The 22,235-nt window shown below is 42.0% G+C and overlaps 1 protein-coding gene across 1 annotated transcript in view; it reads right to left on the reverse strand.

Moving 5' to 3' along the window:
• Positions 1–22,235, reverse strand: part of SPTLC1 (serine palmitoyltransferase long chain base subunit 1) — an 85,502-nt gene that overhangs the window by 58,704 nt on the left and 4,563 nt on the right. Inside the window, exons 3-5 of the mRNA XM_053925702.2 lie at positions 20,094–20,188; positions 8,216–8,309; positions 7,629–7,701 (exon numbers count right to left, since the gene is read on the reverse strand). Coding sequence (XP_053781677.1) covers positions 7,629–7,701; positions 8,216–8,309; positions 20,094–20,188 — 262 coding nt within the window. The remainder of the gene's footprint in view (positions 1–7,628; positions 7,702–8,215; positions 8,310–20,093; positions 20,189–22,235) is intronic.

A 22,235-nucleotide genomic window follows, 5' to 3' on the forward strand; every position in this document is an offset into this window, starting at 1 on the left:
CACAGGTAAATAAGACATGTATGTATTATAATTTAAAAAAAAAAAAAAAAAAAGAAGTACTCAACAACAGTTAACTATGGAGCACATTGGGGCCACATCAGCCTGAATGAAACCATTTGCTCGTTTCTAAATCACACATTAAAACAATAAAACGAGGGGGTGGGGAAACTTTTCATTATGCAGTCCTTAGAAGACTATCATAAGAACTGTTAGTTCTACCAGCCAGGCCTTCAGGAGACAAGAGAACATTTAGCCTAAGAAACTAGATGAATTTTGATTCAAGCATTGCTTGATTTTGTTTTCCTGTATCAATTACCTAATCCCATCTAATAGTTACTGTGAAATAAAGAGAGAGAATAATCAGAAACGCTGATGAAAGAGCTAAAAGAATATTTCCATCTTTGAAAACAGACACTCGAATGTGAGACTTCAAGGAAAAAAGAAAAGACAAAATTCAAGGCAACATTCTGGGGATCCAGGAAAAGAGACCCCTAGACATCACAAATACACAAGCAACTACAAAGAAGAGGAAAGAGGTCGCCAAGTTTGCTTTATTGGTCAGTGCAAAGGGCAAATGTACCCTAAATACTCAGAGTAAGTTCATTGTATAGGGTTTTTAGACTTTTAAAACTTACCGTTCCTGACCTCAAGTAGCTTCTCTGATCTTATCTAACACTGAAATTTCAAGGCAATTTAACACAACTACAATAATTTCAGTGATTACTTCTAAAACAAGAAAGACACAGAAACTACCCGGTTGGAAAACAAAAAAGGGAGAAATATAGACAATAGGCATCTGAAGAAAGAAAAAAGACGACAAGCAAACATGAGCACCTACTAAGAGACGAGTCACGTTTATGGAAAAACATTACCTTTTACTCCAAGCTATGGGTTTAGTGTCTTGTCACAAAAACCACTGCAAATTAATCAGAATCTTCTGCCAGATGATGTTGGGAACCGTCCTGCCTGGTTTCAGGAGCTGTAAGCCTGCTGACAGGCTTTCAGGCCCCACTGCTAGGGGACCTTGGGACCATAAGCCACTAAGGAGACAAAACTTATCCTCCCCGCAGGAGCACAGCCCCTGCTGCCTTCACTTCACCCTGCTTGGCTCTGGAGGATGGCTGGATAGTCAATGACGGGTAAGATTCCTCAAGGAAGGAACAACCTAAGACAGGCACAGCTGCAAAGGGGCCACCAGGGAAGGACTCAGGGGATCATGGAGCAGGACCAAAAGACCCTCACCCCTCGGCTTTATCATAGCCTGAGTCCTCATTCTATCTGTAAAAAGTCTCCTAATCTCTTGGCCGCTTTGCTTCTCTTGCCTGACCCAAGCCTGGAACAGTGCCGAGGTGGGTGCAGCCCTGTGTCAGAACTGGCAGTCCCCAGCAGGTTTCTTAGGCGATCAGGCCTAAGAAAGAATGCATTAAATCCTGTGAAACCTGCTTTGGCTAAGAATGTCCTCAATTTAAATGTTAGGGTCCGAGCACGAAATAAGTCTGTTTCCCAAGGTTTTATAGCCAACTGGCCTCACCATGTCTACCAGACCCTGACCCAAAGGACCCACGTCATCCCAGAAATGTTATCTGTAAACCATACCTCCTTTCTTTGATATGCATCCCTATTCAAGCTAAACCCAATAAAAGCCCACTGAGAGAGAGGCTTGACACCTTTCTCCTCTGAGAGACTGGTCAGCCTTTCCTCCCCAAGCAGATCATGTCTTGGTAGGCTTATTCTCATCCGTGGTGGCTGGGGGAGCTCTGTGGGACGAAGCTCCCCCACAAGATGACACGGTCTGTTTGAAGCTTCAGCTACACTTAGGATAAAGATGACTCTGTGACAGAGGAGTTGATACACAATGTGTTAAGAATGCTCGTACTGCCTCTGGTGGCACATTCACACACACCTGGAAAATCGAATCCAATTTAAAACACTCTCTCCAACAACAAGGTAAAGACCGTGTGTGTGGTATGCTACCATTTTTGCAAAAATCGGGGCAAATATGTATGTATGGAAGTGGTTTATGAGTGCTAAAAAATAGTCTCTGGAAGAAATGACAAGGAACTACTGATAGAAGCTGTCTTTTTCTGGGAGGTAGGATGGCAATGGGAAAGGGAAGACTTTTCACTCTCTCTGTCTAGAAACCTACTGAAGTGTACACCATGGACTGAATTATTCAGTCAAGAGAAGTAATTTAAAAGCCATTCATCTAAAGAACCCCTGTTTAGAAGCACGTAACATTCTACTACGCACATTAAATTTTAGGTGATACAAATGGCAAGGTGACTGGGCTGTTATAACAATATATTTCCATAGCTTTGGGAAAACTGGTCTTGAAGATTTAAAACATTTGTTTTTCCTGACTTGATTTAGCAATAAATCTCCTATCTGTCACCTCAGTTTTAACTCCCAAGCAGAGGCCAAGGCCACACACGCAAATAAAATCCACTAGACAGCGAGGCTTTTGGGAAAGCAACTGCTCTACCCCAATAAGTAGCTCATAGAAAGAAAGTCTCGATCAGATTACAACAAACAACCCCATGAAAGATGCCTTTCCAGTTTTCTAATACTTACCAAGGAAATCATTCCCAACCCAACCGATCAGAACCAAGCAAACAACCCATGGTTACAGGAGGCTTAGAACAAGGAGGGAGTCTGACGGGAGCTCATTTAACTTTCATCCTGCCATTAACACTGGAGTCAGCACTGGTCAAGATGGCAGAGTAGATAAACCTCCTCCCACTACCACATCAAAATTACAACTAAACTGCAGAAGAACATCCATCATTGAGAACTGCCTGAAGACTAGCTGAACAGAAGTCCTATAACTATGAAATATGCAGAAGAAGCCATGCTGAGAATGGCAGGAGAGGCAGAGACCAAAACAAGCCAGTCCCATACCCTTACATGGTGGATAAAAATGAGGAGGGATATCTCGGCTGCAGAGATCCCCACTGAGGAGTGCAAGGTCCCAGACCAGCACCAGGCTACCCATCTCAAGGTTCCAGTGCTGGGAAGAGAAGTAACTTCTGGCTGTGAAATAACCCATAACTTCTGGCTGCGAAAACCAGTGAAGACTATGGCTGAGATAAAGCACTTCTGGAGTCCCAGGCGTTCCTCTTCAAGAGCCAGAGCATGGACTTACTCTGATGGAGACTCTCTGAACTCCAGCTCAAAAAGCACCAGGGAGGAATTGAATGGTCTGGCTTTGGGTGAGGGGAGGAGGGGAGGCTTTTTCCCCACACATAAGTGCTGGCAGAGGCCATTGTTCCTTTGCTGAACCCTCTCCCCACAGAGCCAGCAGGTACCATACCTGAGGCTCCATCACCTGGCTAACACTGTAATTCCCTGAGATCCCACCCCACCGAATTTGCTGTCCACCCCAGTTGCTTCTAGTGGCCTTTCCATACGAACGGCAGGTCTTGGTCCATGCTAGGGACTTTCCTAAAATCTCTCAAGGGTTTACGAACACCTAACAAGCAGCATCTGGGCTCAGTGACTCCCATACCTCTTGCTAAGGAGCTCTAAGTCAGGCGTTAATTGCAGCCAGCCTCATTTAGAAGTTTAGACTCTTTTAGCTGCCTCCAAGCCCAGCACTAGTGGCAACCATCTGCAGATCAGTTTGTAGCTTTTGTCTGGTGGCCCAGGGCAATGACTGACCTTGCCATGCATGCACCAGAGTGCTTTCCAGGAGGCTCGTCAACCAAAACACCAGGTGGCCAGCTTCAGACCACACCAGAGCACTGCCCCTCTCCCCCGCCACAAACAGCACACATAAAGGGCAGACTCGGCAGGCACCAGAGCCCTGCCAAAGCAAATCCTGCAGTGTAGGGGTCAGCCCCTGCAAAACAGCTCCTTCACTGGAGTCAAGCCATTCCTCACAGGCAATCAGCCTGAGGGTCAATCCTTCTAGCCGACCTGATAACAAAAATCAAAGCTCAACTACAACAGGAGGTCACACAGAGCCTATACAAGAGACAAACCAGGAGCACCTGGCTCAGGTTACCAAGAAGATAGAACCATTGAACCCCACAGGACACCTACTACACAATGCCATTGCCAAGACCAAGACACATAGAAACAAGCACAGAAAGGCAGCCAAAATGAGGAGACAAAGAAACATGACCCAAATAAAAGAACAGAACAAAATTCCAGAATAAGAACTAAACAAAATGGAGACAATTTACCAGATGCAGAGTTCAAAACAATGGTTATAAAGATGCTCAATGAACTCAGTGAGAACTCTAACAAAAAGACAGAAACCATAGAAATGGAGGGAGAAAACATAAAAAATAACCCATCAGAAATGAAGACTACAATAACTGAAATGAAGAACACATAAGAGAAAATCAACAGGAGATGAGATGGAGCAGAGGAGCAAATCAGAGATTTGTAAGAGAAAGTAGCAGAAAACACCCAATCAAAACAACAGAAAGAAAAAGGAATCCCCCCCCCCCACCCCCGCAACTCCGTCAAATAAATGAGGATAGTTTAAGGGGCCTCTGGGACAGCATCAAGCATACCAACATTCACATCATAGGAGTATGAGAAGAAGAAGAGAAACAACAAGAGACTGAAAACCAATTTGAAGAAATAATGATGGAAAACTTCTCTAACCTGGTGAAGGAGACAGACATACAAGTCCAGGAAATACAGAGTCCCAAACAAGATGAACCCAAAGAAGCCCACACTAAGACACCTCATAATTAAAATGCCAAAGAGAGAATCTTAAAAGCAGCAAGAGAAAAGCACCTACTTACCTACAAAGGAAGCTCCCATAAGACTGTCACTGATTTCTCAACGGAAACTTTGCAGGCAGGAGGGATTGACACGACATATTCAAACTGATGAAAAGCAAAAACCTATAACCAAGATTACTCTACCCAGCAAGGCTCTCTTTTAGAATCGAAGGACAGATAAAGAGCTCCCCAGACAAAAAATAATCTAAAGGAGTTATCACCTCCACACCATTATTACAAGAAATGTTAGAGAAATAAGAAGAAAAAGAGGAGAAGAGAAAAAAGGAGGAGGAAGAGAAGAAAAAGAAGAAAAAGGAAGGAGAAGTAGAAAACGGAGAAGGAGGAAAAGGTAGAAGGAAGAGGGAGAAGAAAGAAGAACAAGAGGAAAAATGAAAAATATAATAAAATGGCAATAATTCATACACACCAATAATTACTTTAAATGTAAATGGATTAAATGCACCAATCAAATGACTTAGGGTGGCTGAATGGATTTAAAAAAGACGTTTACACGTGATGTCTACAAGAGACCAACTTCCAACTGAAAGACACACAGACTGAATATAAAGGAATGGAAAAACATATTTAATGCAACTGAAAATGTGAACAAAAAGTTGGGCTCTCAATGCTTATATCAGACAAAAATAGACTTTATTTTATTTCACTTTTATTTTTTTTTTAGTCCTCACCCAAGGATATACTTACAGAGAGAGAGAGGGAGGGAGGGCGAGAGAAAAACATCAACGTGAGAGAGAAACATCCATCAGTTGCCTTCTGTAAGTGCCTAGACTGTAAAACCGAACCCGCAACCTAGATATTTGCCCTAACCGGGAATCAAAACTGCAACATTTCAGTGTATGAGATGACACTCAAACCAACTGAGCTACACCAGACAGGGCCAGAAAAAATAGACTTTAAAACAAAGGCTATAACAAAAGACAGAGAAGGACCCAATAATTCTTCTTCTGGGTATTTATCCAAAGAAACCAAAAACACAAATTCAAAGACATACACATCTCTATGTTCTTGGCAGCATTATTTACAATAGCCAAGATATGGAAGCAACCTCAGTGCCCATCAATAGACAAATGGCTAAAGAAGATGCGGTACATATATACAATAGAATATAACTTAACCATAAAAAAGAATGAATCTTGCCATTTGCACAGCCTGAATGGACTTAAGAGTACATAAAGCTAAGTGAAGTAAGTCAGATAAAGAAAAGCAAGTATCATATTTCACTTATATGTGAAATGTAAAAAGAAACAAAACAAAATAAATGAGCAAATAAAACAAATGAAAACTCATAGATATTGAGAACAAATTGATGGTTGCCAGATGGGAGGGGGTTTTGGGGGAGATGGGTGAAAAAGGTGAAGGGATTATGAACTATAAATTGGCAGTTATAAAGTAAGTCACAGGGACGTAAGGAAGTACAGAATAAGGAGTAAAGTCAATAATATTATAGTAAGTATGTATGGAGTCAGATGAGCACTGGACTTATCAGGGTGCTCATAAGTTACACAAACCAATGTTGTAAACCTAAAACTAGTATGATATTGTATGACAACTATAAATGAAGTATAAAAAATATATATTTAAGAAAAGAATTATTCAATGAAAAAAAATAAGACCACGAGTCAGCATCACTAGGTTTCTAGTTTTAGGGTTGAAGTTAATGAGCTGTGTGACTGTGAGGAAGTCACACAACCTCTCTCGGCTTATGAATAGTTTGGATGCTGGCATACAAGATTTTTAAAATCCTTTCCAGCTCTAGGATTCTTAAACACTAACCCTTGTCACCTGTATCCAACATAAACAATTTAAGTGCTAAACGTGCTCAGGAATAAAGATGCTTTGTTAAATAAAAATGCCTTAACTGAAAGGGGGGTGGGGGGGGAACAACAACAACAAAGGAAGAAAAAATAAAACCACACAAAGACCCAGAAGTGGGAATGAGGGCAGAAGAGACTTCCTCCAGCTCTACTTTCCCCACACTCTGGCATTTTGTAAGCCAGAATGTTATTTCCAGGAATTCATTCAGTGGAACAATCATTCAACGTTTTCAAAATTTTCAGAAGAAAAAACAACCAATATACATTCAATACACACAACCAGAAAATGCCACGGTTGTCTTTGACAAGTCTCAGTTAGGGAGTTCATAGTGTTTGAAACCATACACAGTCATCCTAATATTTAGTTAGCCTTTCCCACAGCCACCCACACGCAAAACAATGACCCTTCATCTTCATTCCAGAAGGAAAAGAGCTACAGAGTCTATCACACCCCCATCTGTTCTTGCCTTTCTCCCTGTAATGTGCTGGCTGTCCAGCTAGAGCTACTTCCCCGACCCCTTTGCAGCAAGGCCTGACCTGGGTTAGGGTCTCACCAAGGCAATGTGGACAAAGTGATGTGCAGTGCCACCTGCCTGCCTAAAAGTGTACTGCTGCCCTGCACTCCCCTAAATGTGCCACCTGGATGCATGCAGACAAGGACAGTGCTCTCCACACTGGAGAAACAAACAGGAGATTCTGGTTCTTGCACAACTTCGAAGAGCAGAGCCACCCACACGGGACCCTTCCCTGTACAGCCGTCACATCCCACAGACACAAACTGTCTCCTCACATCACCGCCTCTAGGGGGACGTGGAACAGCAGCTCAGGCTTTGAACTAAGACCTCTACACACCTAATGTAACTATGGGTCTTCTCCACAAATGACATCCGATGCCCCATCACACGTTCCAAACATACAATGTTCTAGAAAGTCACGTCAGCAATAGCACCACCTTAATGCTACAACTAATTAAGGATATCATTTCCAAGGAATTTGGAAGTCAAATGGCATCTTAATTCTTGAAAGCGGTAGTCTGAAAAATGCAACAGAAACGTACCAAATGTGCCATAAAATCCTCTAGGTCCGCACGTCCCCACACCATACTTCTTCAGAGATGCCAAAGCTGCCGCCTTTCAGGAAGAAAAGAAAGTAGGAGTTCAAAACTGGCCATTCCCATTCTTTAACCCGTGTAACTCCTCCCTCCATTTTCTTTCCTTTTTTGGAACTATGACATCCTAACAACAGGATATAAGGAAAAGACTGACATAGAGATTTAGGGATATAACTTAAAACATGGAGATGCTCTACTAACTCAATTTATCAAATCCTGGTTAATGTAATGCTTTTATACTTTTTGGCATTTGTGGACATAAGTCTGTTCTCAAAAATATTTACTGGCCAACAATCCCAATAGGAAATGAAGCAATTTCCCACACACATCTCTGACGGTCACCAGGTCTGGCTCCTACCACAGTAGCCACTCCTGCCACCCTTTGTGGAAATCCTGGTCACAGCTCTTCCAGAAAGGAGCAATGGCAGACACTCACAGAGCCCTTTCTCACGTTCTGCATTTGTCTTTGATTTTATGCCCCGTTTCTTAAGTCGGCCATGCTATCTTTCCACTTCAGCACAGGTGCTACTTACCTTGACCCTAGGGTTATCCAACAAGCCAAGAAAATTAAATGAGGCAAAGTTGATACATTCTTTTCCATTCACCACGATGTTGTGGCTTGGAGGGCTGGGGAAAAGAGACGAGTGGTTTACTTCAGCTGACATTTATGTTTCAGCACACATGCTACCACATTACCCCCTGGCAGCAGACAGGACATGAAAGTGTGGTTATTCTACCCAATCAGCACACTGGTCTCCTAGCTTTTACTTCTTACTTTTTAAAAAGTAAAATTAGACAATGGCATATTAAAAATCAAATACTCAGCCAGTAATCCTATTCCTAATAGGCTACCCTCTCCACTTAAATTAAGTGAGCTAGAATCCCAAAATGGATGGAGGGCAAATCTTTGCTTTGATTTTAAAATTCACTTAAGAAAGAATAGCTAAATAAAGTACCTCAGAAAAATTCTGGGGTAAGGTAAATATGGAGAAAATACAAAAAGACCAAGATCAAAGGCAGGAATAGGCAGGGCAAGTTACAATCTTCCAGTGAAGTGGTTTAAAAAGAGATGTTATCTGTAGGGAGCCACTAAAAGAATAAGTGGGACATGTTACCCAACTGCTAAAGTTAATGCTGAAATACTATTCACCAAAAATTCCTCCCTGCACCCGAAAAAAAAATTTTTTTTTTTTACAGGAAATAGAGTGGCCAACTCCACAGGCGCATGCACCAGAGTATGGCTGGAACAGGAGGCGGCATCCCAACAGACAGCCCATGTCCTTGGCTGACGAACACTAGCTGTGGCCATGCTTCAGAAACACAGGGCCAAGCTACGGGTCACAAGCAATGACAGGACTGTAAGACCAGTTGAATCTGACACAACCAGCATATTTTAACTAAAGGCAACCAGAAGAATAGGATGGACTGGGCTTATCAGAGAGCATAGCGCAGAGCAAGGAAAAGGATTGTGCCCGCAACTTATTTCAGTTACTCATTTGCACTGGTCTGGAAGCTGGGCTGTTCTCGAAAATGCACTGTGGCCAGAAAAGACTGAGAAACTGCTCTCATCGGTATGTTTAAAAAGAACTGGTTTTCCCTGAGGGGGAAAAAAAAAAAAAGATGCTGAAAAACCAGCGAAGGAAATGAATGACAAGTTCAAGTCAAGTCAGAAAAGCAGATACAAGTTCACAAAAGGCAAGATGACTTGGTGAAAAGAACATGGGTTGTAGAATCAGTCAGGCATCCCATCGGCATTGAGGCTACTGACGGTTTCAGAAACTTGTGTATGTTACCTGAGCCTTGTGAGCTTCAGTTTCTTCATCTATAAAGTGGGGAGAGAACTTTTTCTCAAGGTAATTGCCATTATAAATGGGCCTGGCCCAAAGAAAGGCTCTCTAAATATTTTCTTCCCTCTCCCCTGTTGGGAACCACCCTGCCTGGTTTCAGAAACCGTAACCCCTCATGGATAAGGTTGAGTAAAAAAGACCTTGGGACCATAAGCCACTTAGGAGACAAGTTGTATAACCAAGAACAACGGTAAATTCCAGACCTGTTACAAACCGGAGAGATATTTTCCTGCTAGGGGCACTGCCTCTGCCCCCTTTCACTTCACCCTGCTTGGCCCCAGGCGCATGACTGGTTAGCCAATGACGGGTAAGATTCCTCAAAGGAGGGACAACCTGAGACAGGCATGGTCGTGAAGGGGCCCTCAGGGAAGGACTTGGGGGGCTATAGAAAAAGGGGGTGATGGACCCTTGGGCCTCGGCTTTGACATAGCCTGAGTCCTCATTCGGTCTGCAAGAAGTCTCCTAATCTCTTGGCTGCCTTACTCCCCCTGCCTGGCTTAAGCCTGAAACCATGCCAGAGGTGGGTGCGGCCCTGTGCTAGAAAGGGTGGGTTCCCCGGGGTGATCAGGCCTAAGAAAGAATGCATAAAGTCCTATGAAACCTACTTTGCTAATACCCTCAATTTAAATGATAAGGGTCCAAGCATGAAATGAGTTTGTTCCCCAAAGTTTTATGGCCCTTTAGCTATCTGACCCTGACTCAAAATAAGCCCCTCAGAGTCCTCTGAGTGCTATCTATTATTCGATCATTTCTGCCTGACAATAATGGATGAGCTTTATGTATACACCCTGTATTCCCATGCAAATTAAACCCAGTAAAAGCCTGTCCAGGCAAGGGACAGGGCCGGGCCTCTCTTTCACTGAGAGAGCGGCCGTGCCCTCCCTTTTCCTCCACCGGATTTCTATAGTCTGTGTGAGTTTGTCTCGTCTCATCCATAATGCCGCGGACACTGTGGGCCAGTGTCCATGTCACTCCCCTACAGCTTTAAGGGCTTCTTCTCTTTTCACCCACTGTGATTCATCCTTCTCAGGGCTTCTTAAAGTTTCCCCAGTCCTCCCTGGTGTGGAGGTTCTGGCACTCACAGAAAGATTAAGAAACAAAACACCTGCCCTGACCGGTATAGCTCAGTGGATTGCGTGCGGGCTGCGAACCAAGGGGTTGCCGGTTCAATTCCCAGTCAGGGCACATGCCTAGGTTGCAGGCCAGGTCCCCAGTAGGGGGTGCGTGAGAGGTAACCACAAACTGACGTTTCTCTCCCTCTCTTTCTCCTTCCCTTCCCCTCTCTCTAAAAATAAATAATGAAATCTTCTTTAAAGAAAGGAAACAGAACACCTATATAGACAAACCTGTAGTAATGGTTGCTGCTGTGCAAGTTGAGGCCATTCACCAAAAACTGCAACACAGAGAGAAATCAAACTATCCGTGAATACACACACCCAGAAGTCTCTGACCACAGTCAAGAGGCAGCATGACACAGGGAGGGATGCCAGGATCTGATTTTTGTCCAGCACTTGGGACAAGGAAGGAAAACAGTTTCCAGTGAGAAACGGAAGGCTCAGACCTGTGTTCCATGTAGGTATGTACCCGACACAGGAATCCTGGAGCATAACACCCTTCAAGGTCACCCTGCACAAGCAAATAAAACCAATCTAGAAAGACACCTCCACAATAAAAGCCTCAGAGAATGGGAAGGAGCAAAAATATTATAAAACCCTTCCCAAGCAAAACAACCACCTCACTAGTGACAGCCAGAAATTACATGGATGAACAAAGCTTCCCAAATGGCTATGTGACCTTAGAAAGAATGGTGCTTTACCAGAAAAGAAACAAATTATTACCGACAATATTAGTATCGTTTGGTGCTGGTGTGAGAATAGACAACTAGACCAAAGAGAGAATCTAGAATTCAAGAGAATGGTGTATATACCCAGGGAACTGGCAGATAACAGCATCTGTCTCACAAACAACTAAGTTACACATAGATATTTCTTGATGGAGAAAAATAAAGTTGTATAACCATGAACAAAGGTAAATTCCAGACATGTTACAAACTGGAGAGGTATTTTGGAAAAGGCAATTAAACAAAATATAGGAAAATGTTTTTGTGACCTTGGGAGTAGGAAATGTTCTCTTAAGCAAGTCTGAAAACACACAAACCACGAGGCCAAGATGAATGAATCTGATCATGTCAAAATTAAGAATTTTGGTTTAATGAAGACACCAAAGACATAGTAAACAGATGGGTAATAAAGAGATTTATTGTATTGTATTTCACTGAATCTAAGAAAGCACCAGCTGCATATTACCTACCACTAAGGAAGAAAACGCTATCGACCAAAAGGTCACAATGTTTTCTCGTCATCTAGAATTTCATAGATTATATTGAATGAAAAGACCCGCTGGGCATTCTTAGGGAGAGGTTTTTGTTATAATCTTTTGTACTCATAAGGAGAACAATACAAAGCAATAAAATCAGCCAAGACACTCCTAACCTCTTTACCCAAGTTCCAACGGTGTGCTCTCCTCTGCTAAGTCACAGACACCATGGACAGTCACACAACGTTCTGCTCCCTGCCACCTAACACCCAGGCCTGGCTCAGCAGGATGCTCCCCTACCAGCTCCAAGATTACCTGACAAGGCGGTCTCACCCATTCTCTACTGGAACTTTCCTATTGGACTAAACTCCTAGTTTCATCTTTTGCCATTTGAACCATGTTTGCTAGAAAACAGGCTGGTATTATCCCAAGGCAGCAGAAGTCTGACAAAGGGATGTTCAAAGCCTTAGTCACAGCAGCCTCTGTTCATCTGCTCAGAGTCGTTTGGCCCTGTCTCCTGCCATCAGCTGACTTCCTTACGAGCAGGGCACACAACTCAGTCAGCTGAAGTGCTGGCAGTAAACACAGTCATGACCAAGTTCACTGGTACACAGGCGAGGTCAACCCCCAACCACCGTGGCCCCTGGCTGACAATGATTTACAGCAGCTGTAAGACTCACCTCCAATTCAGAGATCTTACAACAGAGGGAAAAAGAACATCGGAGAATAAATGCATTGGAGTGTTACATCAAAGACTGACCAAGGATTAGAATCTACACGGTTTGAGGGTTCCTTGCTAATCAATAGACAAGTTAGTGACAAGAGAAAGATATAAAAGACATGAAGAGGCATTTTGCAGAAAGGCAAAACCCCAATGGCTAATAAGGAGATGAAATAATATTCACAGGCTCACATAATCAGAGAAATGCAAAATAAAACAATGTAACCAACCCAGGCAGTGAGGGGACTGGAACCCCAATAAACGAACTCAGGGGAGCACCCACAGGGCAATCACGATGAAGGAAAATCCCACAGGGAAATCAGATGGCCACATATCAATACCCCATTGCTGGCTGTATGAACCCAGAAGGACTCAAACAGGTGTGCAAGGGGCTATTAACTGCAGGAGTAGTTATAGCATCTTTCTCCTCCAGATGGCATTTTTCCATGTGGAGGAAAATAGCTAGGTAAAACTCAGTGACTATGCACAAGAAAATAGGCAGCAATGAGAAGAAATGACAAGAAGTCCATCTAGCACTCCCATCCCTCTATATGCCCTGCTCAGTATTTCCTCATACCACCCAACACCAGCTCATGTTATATTTATTTCATTGTTGGTCTGTCTGCCCCAAGAAAACTAAGATTTTTATTTACTGCTATTAAAAACCAATGTACTCAGTACATCCCTTAAACATAGTAGGTGCTCAAATATTTGTTGAAAAAAATGTGTTGAGTAAAAATCTTGTAAAAATCAGAAAGAAGTCTAGAACACAAAATTAAAAATATCCATTCATAAAACATTAAAATTATGTGGTTTCGATCATACAATATAAAAATGAAATATATCATTTTAATAACATAAAAATACGTAACACGCAAAACGGTGACGGAAAGCATAAAGAAACATTACAGTGAGACGAGAGTGGATGCGGGCACCAGTGAAGAAAATAAAGAACAAAGCAAACGGGCACTGCCTCATGTGGGTGCTGACAAGAGTGAAGCTGAACGCCTGTGTCTCCAAAGGCTCAAAACGGACAAAATAAACCAGAGAATCAACTAAACCAGAAGTCAAGCCTCTGGAGAATCTGAGCAAGAAAGCAGGAGACACAAATGATGCACGCAAAGGAGACACAAACCCCGCAGGTCTGTCATTATATCCATCAGTATACTAAAGTTTTATGCATATATTTTATAAATGCATTCCCAGGGGAAACCTATAAATTACTCATGCCAGTACATTTGAAAACAGAAGAAATGGACAATGACTAAACAATGGTAAGCAAACCTTAAGAAGGAAAACTGATTAGCTTTACAAACTCATTGAAGGCAATGAATTCATGATTAAAAATCTATGCTCAACAGAATACCACAGGAAATATACACTGTTGCTAAGAAAATGGTAAGACTAATATATGTTTGTTACCTAAACTGGACCAGCACAGAAAGTGAAAAGAAGAGACTAAATTCAGCTTTCAACACAGATGTTAAAACTCCCAAATATTAGCAAAACGAATCCCGCAATGTATAAAAAAAACAAATAGTCATGCTTAAGCAGGGTTTATTCTAGGAATGTAAGGATTATTTACTAATAGAAAAACCTACCAGTGACTCCTGGTAAACAAGACAGAATGAAATAAAAAACAAACAAACAAACAAAAAAAACCCACTTCAACCTCTGGTCCCTTCTGATAGCTCACAAAGAGGCCTATAAAGTCTAAAACGCCTGACCTTACCAGAAGCAGGACACAGGAGGAGACGACAATAGCAAAAGGTTGGAAACTGGACAGTAACTGAAGAAGCTGTAGTTGGTAAGGCAAAGAGATCAGCGAGAAAGCTGAATGTAGGCTGGCAGGGAAAAGCCCAGCAGCAAACCCAAAAATGCTCTCAGGCTAGGGGCAAAGCTCCCTGTGAGAGTGGGGAACAGGCAGGGTGGGCTCAAGAAGGAGGGCTTCAAAATCTTCAACAGGAGTCACTTCCTCAGATCCCCTTCCGGCCCCACAGAAAGGTGGGAGATTCACTCTGGAAAGGCTGGATATAAACTGAAAGTCCTAAGGGCCAGTGATGGGACCTGTGCCACTCTGGAAACAGAAATCAAGTATAAATCTGCAAAATGAAAATGGAACACTGAGCCCTTGTCTGTCCTCCAACTCAGCTCCCAAAGGCTGGAAACCAGGTTTATTAAGGGCACCCCCAAGACTGCCCCACCCCTACCCCAACATACTGAAGGATTTCTTTTAGGTAAAACTCAAAATCAAGAGAAGGAAAACAGAAAATACTGAGTTGGGGGTCCCCTCAAACAAACGGGCAGGTCCTTGTCCAATGATGCCACTACCAGTGGGGAAGCCCAGCCCATTTACACAGGGCTTCCAATTAGCATTTCAGTGTCTCATTCTTAAAAAATAGATTTTCAACAGACAGCCAAGGCAATTCAACAGGGCAAGCATAGTCCTTTCAACAAATGGTGCTGGACTGGGTATACCCATGTAAAAGAATGAAGATGAATCTCTGCCTCACAGCATTATAAAAATTAAAGTGAATCAGGGTTAAATTTGAGAGTAAAAATGATAAACTCTTAAAAGAAAACAAAAGAGTAAATCTTCATTATCTTGGATGAGGCAAAGATTTTTAGATATAATACAAAAACACAGCAACCAAAGTAAAAATAGATAAATTGGACTTCATTAGAATTAAAAAGATTTGGCCCCGGCCAGGTTGCTCAGTCGGTTAGAGCATCATCCCGACACGTGAAGGTTGCAGGTTCAAAACCCGGTCACAGGGCACATACAAGAATCAACCAATGAATGCAAAATAAGTGGAACAACAAATTGATGTTTCTCTCCCTTTCCTCTTTTCTCTCTCAAATCAATCAATAAAAAAATATTTACGTCTTAAATAAATTTAAAACATTTGTGTTTCGAAGTACACTGTGAGAAAAACTCACACAATGGGAGAAAACATTTACAAGCCATATATTTGACAAGGGCCTAGTATCCAAAATATATAAAGAAATCTTACCACTCAATTAAAAGACGAATAACCAAATTAAAAAATAAGCAAATTCCTTAAGTGTTGACTGTTCACCAAAGAAGATATATAAATGGCCAATAAGCACATAAAAAGATGCTTAATTCACCAGCCATTTGGGAAGTGAAATCAAAGCCACAATGAGATGCCACTTCCCACCTACTAGGACGGCTATAATCAAAAAGACAGACCAGTAAGTGCTAGCCAGGACATGGAGATATTAGAGTTCTCATTCATTGCCTGTAGGGTGGAAAATGATTCAGCCAGTTTGGAAAACAGTTTGGTGATTCCTCAAAGTGAGTTACTGTAGGACTCACAATTCCACTACTCTTAGGTACACTCCCAAGAGAAATGAAAATGTGTCCATACAATAATGTGAACACAAATATTCACAGGAGTGATATATATGTAAATGCATTTTTTCCTTTTTCACGTACTCCCAAGTGGAAACAACACAAATGTCCATCAGCTGATGAAATGTGCAAAGAGCATGTGATCCACCCAGAGCGGAATACCATCCATCCGTCAGGACAAAGGAAACACTGACACATGTGGGACACAAGGTCCAACATGGAAGGACCTTGAAAATATTAGGCTAAGGGAAAGAAGGCAGACACAAAAGGCCTAGTACTGTATATATGATTCCTTTTACACGAAACATCCAAAATAGGCAAACCCACAGAGGAAGTAAATGAGTAGCTGCCATGAGGGCTGGGGAGTGGGCAGAAGGGAGAGTGACTGCTAATGGGTGTGAGGTTTCTTTTGAGGTTGATGAAAGCATTCTGGAATTGGACGGTGGCAGTGGTTGTACAGCTCTGTGAATGTACTAAAACTCACTTAACTGGGTGCCTTAACAGGGTCAGTATTATGGTATATGGGTTATATTTCAGTAAGGCTGTTATTTAAAGGGGAAAAAATCCATCCGAGTTAAGTAAATTCACTTACTCTTGTGTTAACTCGGTATTGAACGTTAAGAGGTACTTCATACCTTGAAGAGTAACTCCAAGTTTATCAATATCAACAAAACATCATTTTTTCTGGTTTTTTGCACACTATTTACATTATGCTGTTGAGTATAATGAAACTATTCTGCATATTGGAAAAAATGTGTGTAAGTTCACCAGGCATTTAGAGTGTGTCTAAGAGAGTGATAAGAACAGATAAAGCAATCACTCTACTATAAAAGGTTAAATGAAAAGCAATCTTAAGATGTATAAGGCTTCAAAAAATTTACCTTCCATAGCCTTCCTCAGGAGTCCATCTTTACTCTACGCGTACACAGGAGTAAACTCAGACAGAGGACACTACCAACACAGGAAAGAGACAAAGGGACTCCTGAGCTAAAGCGGAGGTTGAGATCCCAGGGCCACCCTGGGCAGCAGCTCTATTTAGCAACCAGTCAGGACTGGAGCAAGAAGACAATGTTTCCAGGAAGAAAAATGAAAATGGACCCAAGAAATAGCTCTGGAGGAAGACAACGGCATGAAGTAGGCTCATATGTAAAACCAAGCAAGCAAGTGAGCAAACAGAAATGAAAACAGGAAAGAAAATGTGATTAAAATATTCTGCATATTGAAAAAAAAGGACGCTAACCCTAACTAATGAATGGTATTAATGCAGCCATAAAAATGTAAGCACAAAATAATCTAAGAACACAGGATGCAAAAACAGAACTCTGCTGGGAGAAGGGATGAACAGGGTGGCTGCAGGCGGCTGTGCAGCCAAGGTCCACAGCAGGCTGCTGTGTTTGCCAGAGGAAGAGGGGCTTTTCTAGTCCACACTAAGGAACTAACTAGAGGGGCTATCATGGGCCTGAGGACAGCAAGTGTGCATGTGTTTTCAGACAGCCAATCTTTCTGTCCTACCGCTAATGAGTATAATTACAGCTGGGAAATAAATAAAAAAAATTCAAGAAATAACAGCGTAAGCAAGTTCCTTAGAAAAACAGAAGCAAATATGGGGGTGGGGGGGGGGAAGCTAAAGAAACAGAAAGGAATTACTTCCACAGAGTGGGAATCTGGGGTGAGGATGGGAGGCACCGGGGACTGCAGTTTCTCTAATAAAAATTTATGTATAGGCATAACCAACTTAAAAACCAATCCGTATAATTTAACATGGTAACTGATTAGAGGAGGAAAGTTGTGAGTATTTCAATAGACACAGAAACAAATTTGATAAATTTTAATATTCTGATTTGAAAACCGAAACGTTCCCTTTGCAAACCAGGAAGAGAATGGCAGGCCCATAACTTGATACAGGTTATCTCTTACAAGCCACCAGGGACACTGAGGCCCTTGTTACCTCTCTTATTCAACACTGCATGGGAGGTGCCCCGGCCAGTGAAATAATACAGGAACAGAAGGAAAAGACGCTTCTCATGACAGAAAGTAAAACTCTGGAACCTCCATTAAAACTCTGGGACGAGTCCATTAGAAGATACAACGTCAGTTTCCTGGTTGTGATATTGTACTATGGTTGCGCAAAACGTTACCCTTGGGGAAAACTTACGAAGGATCTCTGTACTATTTCTTACAACTGCATGTGAATCCACAATTATTTCAAAATAAAAGTAGAAACAGAAAAGCCAAGCCAAGCCTTTATGAAGAAAGTCATGTAACTTTACTGTGCGACATAATCGACCTCAGTATACAGGCGACAGACAACCCAGGTACAGAGTGATGAGATTCATTACTGGCAAGACTCCAACGCTCTCCAAATCAATCTATAAATTCAACGCACTGCTAGTCACAAACCTAAACCCATTTTTTGGTCCTGTTTGATCAACTGAACCTAAACTCTCAGTGAAGAACAGAGTCAAGACTGAGTCTAGACTATTCTCAAGAACAGAAGGACTCACTCTTGTCAAGGCCTATTCTCAAGCTGTGTTATTTATAAGAGTGAGGTTCTGGAACAGGGAGAGACAAGGGCACCTAAAGAACAGAAACAAAGCGAGAAGCAGACCTTCTATAAGGGTTCTTGGTACACGAAAGAAGGGGAATTTCTAATCAGTAGGTAAAAAAATGAACCTTTCAACTAATAATGATGGGACAACTGACCATCACATGGAAAACAGGCAAATTAGACCTTTGGGGTAGGGAAGGATTTCTTCCACAAGATTAATGGTTGGTAAGTCTGATTTCAGAACATGCAAAATTTTTGTAAGATCAAAGAATCCACAGAAGTGAAGAAAACAAGCCTCTCTTAGATCAAAGCAGAAGGACACAATCAGGAGCATATCGTGCATCACAATTTTAAACAAAATATTAAATATTTTCATGATGACAGGCATATGTAGCAAAAGTATAAACATAAGCAAAGGAAAAGACCCACCAACTTCAAGACAGTGGTGATCTTGTGTGGGAGGCAAGAGTAAGTGATACGGGTTTCTTTGGCTATATTTGTAATGTTTTCTTTCTTTTAAAAACCGTATTTCAAGTAAAGATAACAAAGTGTCACTGCCTATGAATTCTAGACAGTCGATACACACGTGTCTGGTATTTTCTGTATTTTTAAAATATTTCTTAGTTAATAAAGGCACACACAATGCCCTGATGGGCGTGGCTCAGTGGGTTGCGCATCATCATGCAAACAGAAAGGTTGCTGGCTGTAGGCCAGGTCCCTGGGTGAGGTCATATGGCAAGCAAGCGACCGATGTTTCTCTTCCTCTCCTCCTCCCTCCCTTACCCTCTCTTTAAAAACACTAAGTAAAATCTTCAAGAAATAAAAGCACACACAAAATGCAAAGATAACCAATAGGAGAACTAAAAACAGAAACAGATCAGACCCTGGAAACAAGAAGAAAGGTAGGACAACTGAGCTGAAGTTTCATAATTCATACCGTGGGAGTCATTAGGTGTTTCCTATCACTAATCAATCAAGTAGTAGTGGTGTCAGCATACTGTTAATATCTAATTATGAAGGCAACCTGCAACAGATCTAGCAGGCATAAAAAAAAAACCAGGTGGGAAAAAGCAGGAGTGTTGCTTTTAACCATTTTAAGTGCTTCTAACCATCTGACATATTATATATAGTGTGTGTGTATTACCTTGAAAAAGATATTTTTGAGGAAAAAGGTACAAACTGTTATGCCTAAATTAGAAACTATAAAAAAAAAAAAAATGCCCAGCCCTAGCTGGTGTGGCTCAGTGGATTGAGTGCTGGCCTGCGAACCAAAGGGTTGCTGGTTGGATTCCCTGTCAGGGCACATGCCTGGGTAGTAGGCCAGGTCCCCAGTGGGCGGTGCGCGAGAGGCAACCACACACTGATGTGTCTCTCCCTCTCTTTCTCTCTAAAAATAAATACATAAAATCTTTTTTAAAAATGCCCATACAATTCCTCAAGGAAATTTTTATACTGGAAACTAAAGCAGATAGTTTCTGACCTGCAGAAATATCTAAAGCTTTTATTTCAAGTAAAAAAGGAACACCATTAAACCACTGTTCACTTTGGCAATTTTACCCACAGGAAACTGAGTACAAGTCCTTTGAGTAGCGAAGTGATTTACCCTGAAACGATGTTGTAGTTGAGAGCAGGATGGTCTTTTGATATAGGAGGAACAAGAGGTTCTGGTTGCCACTCTTCAATCAATTCTTCCTTTTCCTACAGGAGAACAGGTGTTAAAACACAGCACAATGCTAGTCACTGGACAGTGACTCCAGCAGCATCTAAATTGTTGTAGTGCAACCATCATAATGAACACACTGCGAGAAACAGGTCTAGTTGTGGCTAGAAATGAAACAGAATCACTTCTGAGTTTTGGGCGTTTACCCTCCTCACCCCTTACCACAGGCTAAAGGCTCTTTTCCATGTAGTTTTGCGGGTGACTGGAAAAATTAAGAAAGTTTTATTTCTAGGTCACAATTTTTTCACTGTGAGAAGTATGAAGCATGCCTTATAAATTGTAAAACAAAAAGAAAGTCTACAACACAAAGGTGAGAAGCATGATTTCTGGTAAGTCAGCTCAGCCTCTATTCCAAGACAACACAGGAAGCCACACCCGAAGTGCTTATGGACGTGACCACTATGAGAAGGGATCAACCAGGTCACGAAGCACTGTTTCTACAAGCCATCAGCAGAGATTCAGGTGTAGCTGAAATACAGGGGGAAAAAAAAGCTCTCATAATTCCTGCAATGGGATTTGGCTTGGAAATTGTCATAAAAAGCTACTTCATTCCTTTTATCTGTTACAACTATGTTGACTATTTTCAGTTTCTTATCCGGTCTTGTATCAGAAAAACAGGTAATTTTGAAAATGTAGTCTGGAGGTACACCATGAGATGAGGCACCTAAATTAACATGATGGCCACAGCAATTCTTGCCTCGCAAATAGACCGTCTCTTAATAGTTCTAGTCTCGTACTTCTTTTTTCTTTAAAACTTTTTTTTTTTTATTGTTGTTCAAGTACAGTTGTCTCCATTTTACCACCCCTACTCTCCCCCACTCCAGCCATCCCCACTTCCCACCCTTGATCTTGCCCCTTTTTGGTTTTGTCCATGTGTCCTCTATAGATGTTCCTGAAAACCCTTCCACCCTTCCCTCCTTCCCTCGCCATTTTGTCCATGTGTCCTCTATAGATGTTCCTGAAAACCCTTCCACCCTTCCCTCCTTCCCTCGCCATTATCCCTTCCCACCTCCCCTCTGGTTACTGTCAGTTTGTTCTTAATTACAAATACGCTATGACCTCACCTCTAAGTGGAACCTAATCAACGAAACAAACAAGCAAGCAAAATATAACCAGAGACACTGAAATCTGTCCTCATACTTCTGATAAGTGCTTTTGTGCATTCTTCTCCTGATGGGCAACTCCAGAGCAGGACCAACGGCACATTCACCTGATTTTCAGGCACTCAAAAACGCTGGCCGAATAAACCAACCACCAAATTTCTCATGTGTTTCAGCCAATGACCTCATGGAGGAGTACAGCAGCCCAAACAAGCCTGGAGTACACGTCATGCACACTGTGCACTGCTACCATGCAGACACACTTTAGAATCCACTCGAGATGCCCTGCTGGTGAAGAGCTTCTGTAGACCTCTCTAACTGAGAAGGGCACTTCCACTCACAACACCCACAGTTCCTTTTCCTTCCACTGAGGTTAAGGCAAGGTGTCAGTGATTACTAAATCCTGTTCTAGCAAAGTTTCCTTTCAGAGGATCATTCTGAAGTAGGTTTACATATCAGTCTTTGGAGAATGTATATATGTGCAGATCGATATGCTTACATGAAAACTAAGAATATTTGGACTAATTTGTGTCATGGCCACATAATTATCCACAAGAAGTTCCTAAACACCAAGGAAAAAGTATAGGCAGGATTTCTGACTTGGAGGGCTCAGCCTTACTACAATGCTATAGAAATAGTATTTGTTCAGTATTTACGGGCAAGATAATCCCGTAAAGTATTCGTTAAAAGGAGCAGGGGGCGAGGGAGAGATCTGTGGTCAAGTCTAGGACATTCTTCCAAACAGAGGACAAATATGCACCAGCATACTAAAGGTTATAAGAAATCACGCAATGAGACGTCTCTTTCTTCTGCTTTACCCGGGTTGCCAAAACTTTCTGCCCTCAGAACCACACATTGCATGTTCTCTAGGAGACGGTGCCTGCCGGTTTCATGATTAACATTAATGATCAGGACAGCAGCAGCA

Source organism: Desmodus rotundus, chromosome 1 (genome assembly GCF_022682495.2).
Source record: "Desmodus rotundus isolate HL8 chromosome 1, HLdesRot8A.1, whole genome shotgun sequence".
Lineage (NCBI taxonomy): Eukaryota > Metazoa > Chordata > Mammalia > Chiroptera > Phyllostomidae > Desmodus > Desmodus rotundus.